We start from the raw sequence: 13,129 nt of genomic DNA, 5'->3' as shown, positions 1-13,129 counted from the left end.
GCTAGGGGCTTTACATCTCACCGACACAGATAGGTCTTATGGCGACGATGGGATAGGATAGACCTAGGAGTTGGAAGGAAGCGGCCGTGGCCTTAATTAAGGTACAGCCCCAGCATTTTCCTGGTGTGAAAGTTGGAAACCATGGAAAACCATCTTCAAGACTGCCGACAGTGGGATTCGAACCCACTATCTCCTGGATGCAAGCCCACAGCCGCGCGTCTCTACGCGCACAGACAACTCGCCCAGTAGTAATGTTATTATCAGCATTTCCACTCAAGCAACACATAACTATTCCCAGGAAAACTCATGTGATCAATGTAATTTTCAACTAACAACCAGCTAATAACTTGCTGTCTTTGGCTTACACTCATATTGCCGGTTATAACAATAAATATGAAACAAACTGAAGAAAATCACACACACGTGATCACTCGTGCTGTTAGGTCTCCCCTATCGCTATTCACTGGTTACACACACACACACACGACTGCTCGCACTGTGAGATAGCAACTAACACAACGCGTGACGCGCTCTTTCCCCCACTCTTTGCTCCCCTCCAAAATATCACAGCTACTACACAAATACATCATGGCGAGCTCAAAGGACCGAATGAGACATTTTCAAATGGACATCGATTCAAAGCTAAAGAGAAAAGAATTGTAGCAAAATTAGTAGAAATGTTACATTGAACCTCATAGCGTGAGTGATCGCAAGTTAAGGGGATTTTCTGGAAAAAAAAAAAAAATACTTGTTTATTTTTAAAGGAGATTCTAAATACCAATTTTTACATGTTTAAACTTTTAAGTTTTCGAGATATGGATATGCTCATTTAAACAATTCACCTGCATTTTCATCCCCTTAGTGAAGGAATATCCAAAAATCCTCCCTTAGCGAGCAACAACACTGTAATATACATGTATCCCCAAAATTTCATTTCTTTATGTCCAGTAGTTTTGGCTCAACAATAATAAATCAGTCAGTCAGGACATGTTATTTTATATATATATATATATATATATATAAATTATGTTTTAAGGGTTACCAGAATTGCAGCTAAAAGGTGGGTCTAAACTGATAGTGCCAGTATCCAAAGAGCAGGAAAGATAAAAAGTGAAAGAATGAAAGAGTACTAGGAAGAAACCCATAAGTTTTATGTGATCTACAATTGACCAATATTGGAAGTAAAAAAAGAAGGCTTTCAAAATACTCATTACAAAAGTAATGAAACATCTCAAATTTTTTTAAATGCAGCACTGTTTCAATGAAATCTGGGTAAATAAATGATCAATTAAAATATCTCAAATTGAAAGGTAACAATCAATGTCACAAAATCAACCAGAGTATTATAATTAATTACTGAAAAAAGGTGGGAAGCTCGGAGCAGTTAGCTGATGATGTCTTAATTGATCATCCTACCAACCCAAACAGTTCCCTTAAAAATCATTATGCACGTTCTCAGTTTTCAATGAATGAACATTTAATTTTAAAAATGAAAAGTTACCGTACCGCACAAGAAATATGTCTTTACCTGGATAGTAGAATGGAGCTCCACTCCACCAGTGTTTGACATCAATGAGGAAATAGCAGAATGATAGAAGGTAGAAAGCAAAACATGATGTCACAAGCACAAAGGACAATGACCTGAAAATAAAAAAATACCAAAGTTAGAAATTATTTCAGAATGAAACTAAATATTTCTCAAAATAATATAGGTCAATTAAAAGTATGGATGCACTCAGAATCTTATCCCAGCTGTTTCTAAATGAAAATAATATTATAATAAACCCTTTCATTGCTTATCACTTCACTCCTGTTCTGTCAGAGAGGTCAAGCAGTTAGATTTTTCTGTACTTTTGCCTTCCAGAATGGATTTCATGGTGTTCTGTGGATCTATGGATCTCATTACAGGGAATTCCAAGAACTTGCCTCTTATAAAGGGTTGCTATATGTCACAGATTTCACAGATAATCTCCAATCTTTTTTAGAAGAACCTCTCCAGGTAGAAAAGACAGAAGTCTTTCTTGTAGTCATTTAGAAGTTTTGAAAATCAACTTTGGCTAGTTTAAATTTACTGCCAAATATCTAAAAGTCATCAATCAATCACTATTGATCTGCATTTAGGACTGTAGCCCAGGTGGCAGATTCCCTACCAATCATTTACCTGGTCTTTTCTCAAATAATTTCAAAGAAGTTGGAAATTTATCCAACATCTTCCTTGGTAAATTATTCCTAACATTAATTCATTATCCTATAAATTACTGTAATATGGTATTTGGCCCAATTTGTCCTCTGAAGTTCCGACTTCCTTTAAAATCTCCATTCATGTTTATTCGTTTACTAATATCATTCCCCTCCATTTGTCCACTGACAGCTCAGAACATCCCTCTTATTACAAGTAATGAAAATCATTTTTGGTCCGTATTGAACATATCATATAATGTATACAAGAAAATATTTATTATTTTGCCACCCTCTTAGTCGAGCAGCTTGTCTCCTTACTTCCGAGTCTTTCCAGCACAAAGTTCGTAACATTTTCCTAACGTTACACATTTGTCAGAAATCACCCATAACAAATCATGCAGCTCCTTTGGATTATTTCCAGTTCTCATATCAAAGAATCTACTGAGGGTACCACCATACACTGGAACCATAATCTAATTAGGGTCTTGCTGGAGACTTATATGCCCTCTCCTTTACATACTCACTACAACACCTAAATACTCTCATAAACATATGAAGAGATTTGTAACCTTTATTTACATCCTTCTTTACACGACTTCCCCTATGGAGATCTTTCCTTACTTTAACCCGTAAGTACTTACAGTGATTCCCATGAGGTACATTCACCCCATCAACACAGTAATGAAAACTGTGAGAACTTTTCCTCTTGGTGAAGCTTACAAGCTGATTTTTCACCTCGTTTATCATCATGCCATTGTCTGCTGTCCATCTTGCAACATTGTCATTACTTTATACAGTAAAACATATTCCAGTCCTTTATTCATATCATTTATGTATGTATTATATGAAAACATAAACATCCAATAATATTGCTTTGCAGAAGCTCCTCTTAATCATTACTTTAATTCTCTGAGTTCTATTTTCTAGAAATTTTGCCCATTCAGTCAATCCTTTGTCTAGTTGAATAGCCTTCATTTTTTTCAATAATCTTCCTGTCTAAGGCCTTCGAGAGATCAGTAGCAATACAGTCCATTCGACCTCCTTCAATGTAAAGCAGATATATATCTACAAGTTGAGCAGCCCACCTGGTGGCCATGATCGTTAAGGCGTTAAGTCTAAACGGTCTGATGCCAAAGTTAGCTGGTTTGAGTCCCATTGGTTGAAAAAAATGTCACCATCAGAATGTTGGTCAGCAGGGTAGGGGAGGTGGAGATATACAATTTCTAATCACTAGATTGCGTGTCAAAAGCCTGGATTAAATTCCAAACCTCTCCGCAGTAGTCATAGGGAGTGAGGGCATATGACGCTGTTGATGGTGATTCGCCCGTCGGATGGAGACGTTAAGCCTTGAGCAGACCCCTTGGTGCTATATGACAGGTAGGGTATGTACTGCCACTGGGTTTCACCCTCTTCCTTCCTACTATCATATATCACGTCACTCATTTCATCTTATTAACTCCTCTGATGAGGTTGAAGTCAGGAAGGGCAACCAGTCATAAAAACCTGCCATGACAGATTCATCTTACCTCACCTCATAACCGACCCTGTAGAGAAACAGGACAAGGGTTGGACAAACATATATCTACAAGTTGAGCCTCACTTGGATAACCTTTTCAAAATACAAACTGTCTTCTATCAAACCAGTTAGTAATTTTGCAATGAATATAATCAGAAAGAATGCTTTCCCACATCTTACATGCAACCTGACTGACTGTTATACCCTTTCCTTTGTGCACTGGAGCTATTATAGGAACTCTCCATTCATTTGGTATAACTCTTTCATACAACAGTACCTAATCAAATAAATGCCATATTTTACGCGAATAATCCCTGCACCCTAATTTCAGGAAGGCACTTTTTTTTTTTTTTTTTTTTTTGCTAGGGGCTTTACGTCGCACAGACACAGATAGGTCTTATGGCGACGATGGGATAGGAAAGGCCTAGGAGTTGGAAGGAAGCGGCCGTGGCCTTAATTAAGGTACAGCCCCAGCATTTGCCTGGTGTGAAAATGGGAAACCACGGAAAACCATCTTCAGGGCTGCCGATAGTGGGATTCAAACCTACTATCTCCCAGATGCAAGCTCACAGCCGCGCGCCTCTACGCGCACGGCCAACTCGCCCGGTAAGGCACATTTTGAAAAAAAAAGACATGAACTAAAATTCTTTCCATCGAAAGAGAAATGTAGGCATAAACAAATATTTCATGTCACTCCATGAGGTCCACATGGTCTTTACGCAAATATGAACATGTACATTTACGGATATAGCTGCTTTGCCTGAACATATTTGATATGATAAAAATACATTATCACTGCTATAAAATATATTTGCCATGAAAATTAACAAGCAGGCCTACTTACTTACCCACTAACCACTGTCATTGATTTTCACCAGCTAACTTAACATTAAAAGCCTCCAGATCTAGCGGGGAAACTTCTGAACTGGCAACACTGGGTCCACGCACATCTACACATGTTTCGCATCATAGCAACCCTGTTCAGATTCATATAAACAGTATGAAAACCTACAACCTGTTTTCCAGTCATTGACCGGGTCAGGGATGTAATGAATGAAGCAGATATACGCTGTTAGTACAATGGGGTCACCAGTCCCAAAGTGATTTATTAATGAATGATAGATGCTATGAAATGAGAATGGAGAGAGTTGGTGGAATGAAAGATGACAGGGAAAACCGGAGTTCCTGAAGAAAAACCTGCCCCGCCTCCGCTTTGTCCAGCACAAATCTCACATGGAGTGACTGGGATTTGAACCACGGTATCCAGCGGTGAGAGGCCAAGGCGCTGCCATCTGAGCCACGGAGGCTCTCATATAAACAGTAATACCTCATTAATTCAAAGTTGTTGTAACGCAAAAATCAGACTTTGAATTAACCACCAACTCATAATTCAGAAATGCCAAACCTTGCCACAGCATCAAAAAATATTCTAAGACCTGTTACTGCATGCAGTTAACCTTGATACATGGTTTAAACCTTCAAATTAAACAGAAAAAAACTATTTCCAACATGTATTCAACAGGGTGTATTTACAGTATTAAAATAATGCACTTGGATAACTCACTGGCAAATATAACCTCACACAATGAAGGAAGGGAAAAAACTATCCAAAGACAAGGACAAATTATGCTGACTCCCCTAAGCAAGTGCTTTATTTTTTTATTACTGTACTGTATGCATTTTGTACTTGCACAGAAAACGTCTGACATCCTTAAAACGTCGTGGCTTATCGAACTTTCCTGTGATGAGGGGAGGAAGTATCTCGTTTCCGTCTGCATTGCAACACATTAGAGTGACCCCATCCTTTTACAATTTCCCAGCCTGACACTTCTCTCCTTTAAAACCATAAGTCCGTTTGGGCTCAGCATAAAAGAAAACAATGCAGTTTTATCGCCATTGACAATATTGTTCGGTGTATACAAATTGATTATAAGTATGAGCCATGCTTTTTCATCAAATGTCAACATCGGCAGTGTTGTTGGATTTTGCTTCTCCAATGCTAAATACAAAAGAATTCCGATTTCACTGGAACTTAGCAACTATGGAGCACACTGTAGGCACACCGAAGTGAGTAAAAGTGTGAAAAGCTACCTCTGAGTTAAGATGCGTTTATCATGACGTGGAGAAATTTTGAATTTAAATTACTCTGTAAAATACTAATTTTTAAAAAATGTAAAGACAGTTCTGAATTTAAAGTCTGAATTTCAGTAGTGGGACCAACATTGTTGTTCAAATTATGAATTATTTGTATTTAAAATTAAACAATTTCAATAATATGCAAAACCATATCTCATGTTTTTGGAAACGAGAGCTTCTTCAAATTAGGTATGATTTTGAACTGGCTGATTTCTAATTATTGAGGTTTTACTGTATTTGTAATAGTTGCCAGGCATTTGTTATCTCCTCGCTAGCAGTGAATTGATGCCAACATCAAAAACTAGGTTATCCAGGAGCGTGTTGTCAACCTCCTCTGTGTATTGTAAATAAAACCCACAGCCCAATTTCTTAACTCAATTTTTTTTTTTAATATGTGGGGATTACGGCATTTCAGATTTGATACTATATCCTACCTTTAGTATATCCCCAGAAATTTTATAAGTTCAATTGTAGTCATCATAAACAATCATGAAGGTTGCCATTGATGCTTTCATGGCCCATACTTATAGACATGATATAGGCTTTTGGGCTTATGCCGTGTCAAGAAAATAAGGTGAAATTCTTTACGTTTCGCAAAGAACTGTGCTTTGTGTGGACAGTCGAGATTCTCTTCTGATTATGCAAAGCACAATTTTCTGTGAAATGTAAAGAATTTCACCTTATTTTCTTGACATGGCATAAGCCCAAAAGCCTATATCATGTCTATAATCATGAAAGTATACCTTACTCTTCGACAGGATATTGTTGAAGACTTCTTCTCACCTTCATGGAAAAATATTGAAGAAGCATCGAAGTGGATGCCTGAAATTAAACTTAAAATTGGATGAGAGTCTTCTCTTTGATTAGGTTGCAATATTTATATTTCTCTTGTCCGAGTCCTTGGCTAAATGGTCAGCGTTGAGGCCTTCAGTACAAAGGATTCCAGGTTCGATTCCCAGCCGGGTCAGGGATTTTAATTGCATCTGATTAATTCTTCTGGCTTGGGGGATGGGTGTTTGTGTTTGTCTCAAGCCTTTCCTCTTCATATTCAGACAACACACTACACTACCAACCACCACAGATCACTTCCCTCCATATACACCCTGCTGGTGACAGGAAGGGTATCCGGCCGTTAAACAGTGCCAAATCCACATGTGTGACATGGTTCACACCCGTGACCGCACAGATGTGGGAAAATGCAGTAGAAAAAGAATATATATATATATATATTTCTATTTTTACAGTTTAAAAAAGTTGAAATTTTTTTTTTAATCCAACAAGAAGTAGTTTTCTTTTTATGGTTGTCTTTCTGGGAAACAGTATTCTGAACTTCTTAAAACTGTAGGGTGTTATTTTTTGTTCCTGTGCACAATTCAACTATAGAGAGGATGGGGAGGGTGTTGAGTGTCAGCTCGGCTGGGAAGTGGTGCACAGCAAATAGAGGCCAATGGGAAACATCCATATAAAATTATACATCTTTCACCACAACTATTTTCTTCAAACTCAACATTTTTTCATATCGACATGAGCTTTTAAGCTAGTTCTGCACAAGAGATTTTTAATACATCTGTCATATTGAAGATGGTTTATTTTCTCAAAATATTTGCCATTTACTATCCTGAAAATGTAAATAGAAAAGAACTTCTTATTAGTGTTTACATACAGAAAATGGGACTTTAGCGATAAGTGTACCAGTAGCTGAAGGTGGTCCAATGGACTGAAACCGGTCCTACTGAAATTTTTTTATGAGTGTTTAGTTTGCAATTAAAATTGTAAAATATATTTGTATTGACTAGGTGGATGAATAAATACAAAGTGTTATACCGTAAATATTTTGTGAATTCTAACATTTTAATTCCAATTTTATAAATTCGAAATGTGAAGTTATATCAGTGACAACAAGTATGGTTTAATGTGAGAATGAATCTGCATTTGAACAATTAGCTCTGCAGTTTTGGGTTTAATGTCTGATAATTTCAATATTAAGTCACTCCCAAATTCAAGTCAATTTCTTAACTTGGATTTCAAATATTTGAGGTGGGAGAATGGATTTTCACACAGACAAGTAGTGAAGAACACAGTTCAGCAGCTTTTCTAGTCAGTCATGATATACTGTATAACCAAAAGTCAGTTGGTTGTAATTGTGAAAACTGTAATTTTAATGAGCTGTCAGTTGTAAGTACTGCCAGAGAATCTTCTTCTTATTCGCTGATTGCACATTGGTGAATCCACATCATATTCATCCCTCACAAAGATACTCCCTTACTGCAAGTGTAGTTGCTCCAAATGTGACTTGATGTTGAGAATTTGCTGTGGAACATTCTCTTTGACAACTACCTGCAATGTATTTAATGAATGATGGCAGACAACATCACTATTACACAGGCCAAGAGCATTTTAGATTTTAAGATTTTGATTATAGAACATTAAAATATTGTGTGTTTTGATCCCATGATCCCACTTTGGGAATCACTGATCTAAGGAGATCCAGCATCTTGACATAGGTAACACACAAACCATTCTTTAAATCCAACACTTACAGTATCTTGTAATGTTTATAAGGGAACTTTCTAGGAAACAATTTTCATTTTTATAGTTCATTGCAAATAACAGCATATTGTGATTTTTTTTCAAAATAATATTTAAATCTAAATCATTCTCAAAACAGTTTTGGTCAGTTCTGATTCACCTCTGAGGAAGCAAAGCAAACTCTTCATGAGACATACACTTTCCTGGCAGTTGGTCCCTTTCACAGAATTTCCCTGTGGGTGGGGGAGGGCAATAGAATAACACCCACGGTATCCCCTGTCCATCATAAGAAGCAACTAAAAGGGGCCGCAGGGACTCTTAACATGGGAGCGTGGGTTGGCAACCACAAACTCTTAGCTTCCACTTACTTCTGCCAGGCTCCTCACTTTCATCTATCCTATCCGACCCCCCTTGGTCAACTCTTGTTCTTTTCCGACCTCTACGGTACTAGAAGTGAGAAAAGCAACGGGAAACTACCTCACCCCTCATTTCCCTAGTACGCCCCTTCAGTGACACCTAGGCCATCTATGACAGCTAATGGTGAACCTGTTGAGGATCCAACCAGCCTTCGGGCTGAATACCCAACATACATACGGTACTAGAGCGCTCAAGGCCTAGGGAGTATTTCATTTTCACGCCCTTCCTGGCCCTTGCCTTTCTTTGGCCAATGCCTTCATTTTTCAAAGTGTCGGATCCCTTCTATTTTTTCTCTCTCATTGGTGTTATATAGAGGATGGTTGCCCAGTTATACTTCCTCTTAAAACAATAATCACCACCACCACCACTCTTTCATAGAACAAAAACCGAAAAGAATATCATAACTACTGTACTTAGAATTAGAGTTATGATTGTGGTAATGTGAAATAGGACTTTTTGAATAAAATATTGTTATATTTCTTTTCTATAACATTCTCTGATTTAACCATAACATTTCTTAGCAGCAACAAGAAAGAAAGAAACAAACAAACACCTTGGAGCTACAGCCTTAATGGCCTTTGGTCTACCAAGCAACCACTGCTCAGCCCGGAGGCTTGCAGATTGCGAGGTGATGCATGGTCATCACGACATATCCTTTGGCTTTTTAGACCAGGACAATAGAAAAAAGTACTGAACGATTGTCAACATGTGAAGTAGTGTACAAGGAAAATAATAATAATAATAATAATAATAATAATAATAATAATAATAATAATAATAATAATAATATATTATTAATATAATTCTCAGCAAGGGCCAGGAAGGGCATGAAAATGAAAGACTCCCTAGGCCTCGAGCACTCTAGTACTGTAGAGGTCGGAAAAGAACAAGTGTTGACCAAGGCATAATATAATATATTATTATTAAAATAATTAAATAATGGAGAAGCTGTGCAGAACAAATCATCACTTTAAAATTAGCCATAGCATATTACAAGAAGCAAAACAAACCTCTTGCAATAACCTTAGTGGACTTTAAAAAAGCTTACGACTGTATCCATAGACCTTCAATGTTGAAAATATTAAGAAATTTCGGGCTTCATCTATATTAATCAAATTGATTGAACTCACCTTAACCAACACTAAATCAAAAGTCTGAGCCATTCATCATAAAAACAGGCTTAAGACAAGGAGATTGCTTGTCACCACTGCTGTTCAACTGTGCCTTGGAATGTATAATGAGGGAATGGTACAAGAGTAATCCAAAGAACATCCGAATTGGAAGACCCAAAGACAACATAAGTTTAAATTGCCTAGGTTTTGCCGATGACCTTGCTCTCTTGTCCAACAATATTCAGGAAACCAGACAAGTTATATCACTACAGGAAATAGCACAGAAAATTGGTCTTGGAATATCTTTTGAAAAGACAGTAATCATGTTTACTGACCCACCACTCATAAACAAAATTGCCATAGGAAACCAAGAAATCAAAATTGTAGATAAATTTAAATATCTGGGAGAAATCTATATATATATAAAATAACTTGTCCTGACTGACTGACTGACTGACTGATTCATCATCGCCGAGCCAAAACTTCTGGACATAAAGAAATGAAATTTTGGGGATGCGTTCATATTAAGATGTAGGTGCTCGCTAAGAGAGGGTTTTTGGATATTCCATCGCTAAGGGGGTGAAAAGGGGGTTGAAATTTTAAAATGAGTGTGTCTATATCTCTAAACTTTAAAAGTTTACAGAAGTAAAAATTGGTATTTAGAAACGTCTTCAAAACTAAGGAAACACGTATTTTTTTGTTTTCAGAAAATCCCAATAGGAGGGGTGAAAAACGGTGAAAAAAGGGTTGAATGCCATTAATCAGAATACCGGTACTTATACCTCAGAAACTGAAGACATTACAGACCTGAAAATTGGTACTTTTGATCTTTTAAAAATAAAGAAACACGTATTTCTTTGTTTTTGGAAAATCCAATTAATGGGAGGGTGAAAAGGGGGGTGAATTTTTAAAAACAGTGCATCTATATCTCAAAACTTTTAAAAGTTTACAGATGTAAAAATAGGTATTTAGAGTCTTCATTAAAAATAAAGAAACACGTATTTTTTTGTTTTCGGAAAATCCCAATAGGAGGGGTGAAAAGGGGTGAAAATGGATTGAATGCCTTTAATGAGGATACTTATATCTCAGAAACTGAAGATATTACAGACCTGAAAATTGGTACTTTTGATCTCTTCTAAAAATAAAGAAACACGTATTTTTTTGTTTTTGGAAAATCCAATTAATGGGGTAAAAAGGGGGGGTGAATTTTGAATATGAGTGCATCTATATCTCATAACCTTTAAAGTGTATAGATGTAAAAATTGGTATTTAGAATCTCCTTAGAAAAATAAAGAAACACTTATTTATTGTTTTCGGAAAATTCCAATAGGAAGGGTGGAAAACGGTCAAAATGGGTTGAATGGCTTTAATGAGGCTATTTATATTTCAGAACCTTAAAATTGGTGTTTGGGATCTCCTTTAAAAATAAAGAAACACGTACCGGTACTTTTTGTTTTTGTAAAATCCAATTAATTGGGAGGGGGGGTGAAAAAGGGATGAATTTTTAAAATGAGTGCATCTATACCTCATAACTTTTAAAGTTTATAGATGTAAAAATTGGTATTTAGAATCTCCTTTAAAAATAAAGAAACACGTATTTTTTTTGTTTTCGGAAAATCCCAATGGGAAGGGTGGAAAAGGGGGAAAGAGGGGTTGAATGCCTTTAATGAGGCTACTTATATTTCAGAATCTGAAGATATTACAGACCTGAAAATTGATATTTGGAATCTGCTTTAAAAGTAAAGAAACACGTATTTTCGGAAAATCCAATGAAGTGGGGGGGGGGGGGTGAAAGAATTGAAAAATTGACTAAATTTATGAGAATACATACATCTAATAAAATCTAAAGTTGTTACAGACGTGAAAATTGGTATTTGGTTCTCTTTTAAAAACAAAGAAAACCGCGTTTTGAAGGGGAAACCATCTTGGGCGGCGGGAGTGAAAAGGAGTTGAATCCCTTTCATGAGGACACACAAATCAAAAACTGAAGAAGTTAAGAGTCGTGATAATTGGTATTTAGAAGATCATATACTATTAAAGAAACAAGTATTTTTTGCCGGAAAATTCACCTTGGAGGCGGGGGGGGGGGGGGGTGAAAGGAAGTGAAAAGGGTGAATTATTTTTATGGGGATACTTATATCTCAAAACTGAAGGTAATAGACGTGAACATTGGTGTTTGGAATCTCCTTTAAACATAAAGAAACCCGCCTTCTTTTAATTTTTCTTGGGGTGGGGGGTGTAAATAAACTTAATGGCGGTGGTGTGTAAAAGGAGGTGAGACCAATTGATTTTACTGTTTATAATTTACTTACAAGGAGCCTCCGTTGCTCACTCGGCAGCGCGCCGGCCTGTCACAGCTGGGTTCCGTGGTTCAAATGCCGATCACTCCATGTGATATTCGTGCTGGATAAATCGGAGGCGGGACAGGTTTTTCTCCGGATACTCCGGTTTTCCCTGTCATCATTCATTCCAGCAACACTGTCCAATATTTAATTTAATTTGTCATTCATCGCTCATTGCCCCAGAGGAGTGCTTCGGCAGCTGGCACAATTCCTATTTTCGCCACTAGATGGGGCTTTATTCATTTCATTCCTGACCCTATCGAATGACTGGAAACAGGCTGTAGGTTTTCAATGTAGTTATTCTGATCATAAATCGGTCATTTTTAATCTTTCCTGTGTTCGATTTCTGCAGCCATCTTTTCCTTCGGAGAACATTCTTAGATTACAGTAGACTCTCCTGGCATATAAATAAAAATTTAAACACATTTGAAATAAACGATAGGAATGAGATTGACCGTCAAATTATTCACCTCTATAATAAGGTCAATAATGCACGGAAGTATGTCATTCGTATCGCCAGAAATCCCGCACACTTGCCTATGCGCGACAATGGTGCTGGTCACATTGTCAACAATGACAATGGTAGCAGATGTAATTTATCGCCAAGTAGCGGTCTTGCATCTTGCTGTGGGGTCCAGAATATCTACTGATAATAATAATAATAATAATAATAATAATAATAATAATAATAATAATAATAATAATGTTCTGGACCGTCGTCAAATTGTGCGGACCGCGCTGGAAACGGGTGCTGGCCTGGTAATGACTACGAATACAGTCAAGCTGCGGGTTCAGTACCGCCAAGGCACCCAAGACGACACCACGCCGGATCTCCTTCAGGATTTGATCCATACTAAAAATGCTTATAGGAAAAGATGGCAAAGATTTAGGGACCG

At 37.1% G+C, this 13,129-nt stretch overlaps 1 protein-coding gene across 2 annotated transcripts in view; it reads right to left on the bottom strand.

Annotated features, from left to right (window-relative positions):
• Window positions 1–13,129, bottom strand: part of Hgsnat (Heparan-alpha-glucosaminide N-acetyltransferase) — a 643,222-nt gene that overhangs the window by 31,887 nt on the left and 598,206 nt on the right. For both annotated transcript variants that reach the window (XM_068228844.1, XM_067153049.2), the window contains exon 12: window positions 1,529–1,641. In XM_068228844.1, the coding sequence (XP_068084945.1) occupies window positions 1,529–1,641 (113 nt within the window). The remainder of the gene's footprint in view (window positions 1–1,528; window positions 1,642–13,129) is intronic.

The sequence above is a fragment of the Anabrus simplex genome, chromosome 8 (assembly GCF_040414725.1).
Source record: "Anabrus simplex isolate iqAnaSimp1 chromosome 8, ASM4041472v1, whole genome shotgun sequence".
In the NCBI taxonomy this organism is placed as follows: Eukaryota; Metazoa; Arthropoda; class Insecta; order Orthoptera; family Tettigoniidae; genus Anabrus; species Anabrus simplex.
The sequence above is the reverse complement of the archived record's forward strand: the minus strand, read 5'-3'. Positions and strand labels throughout refer to the sequence as shown.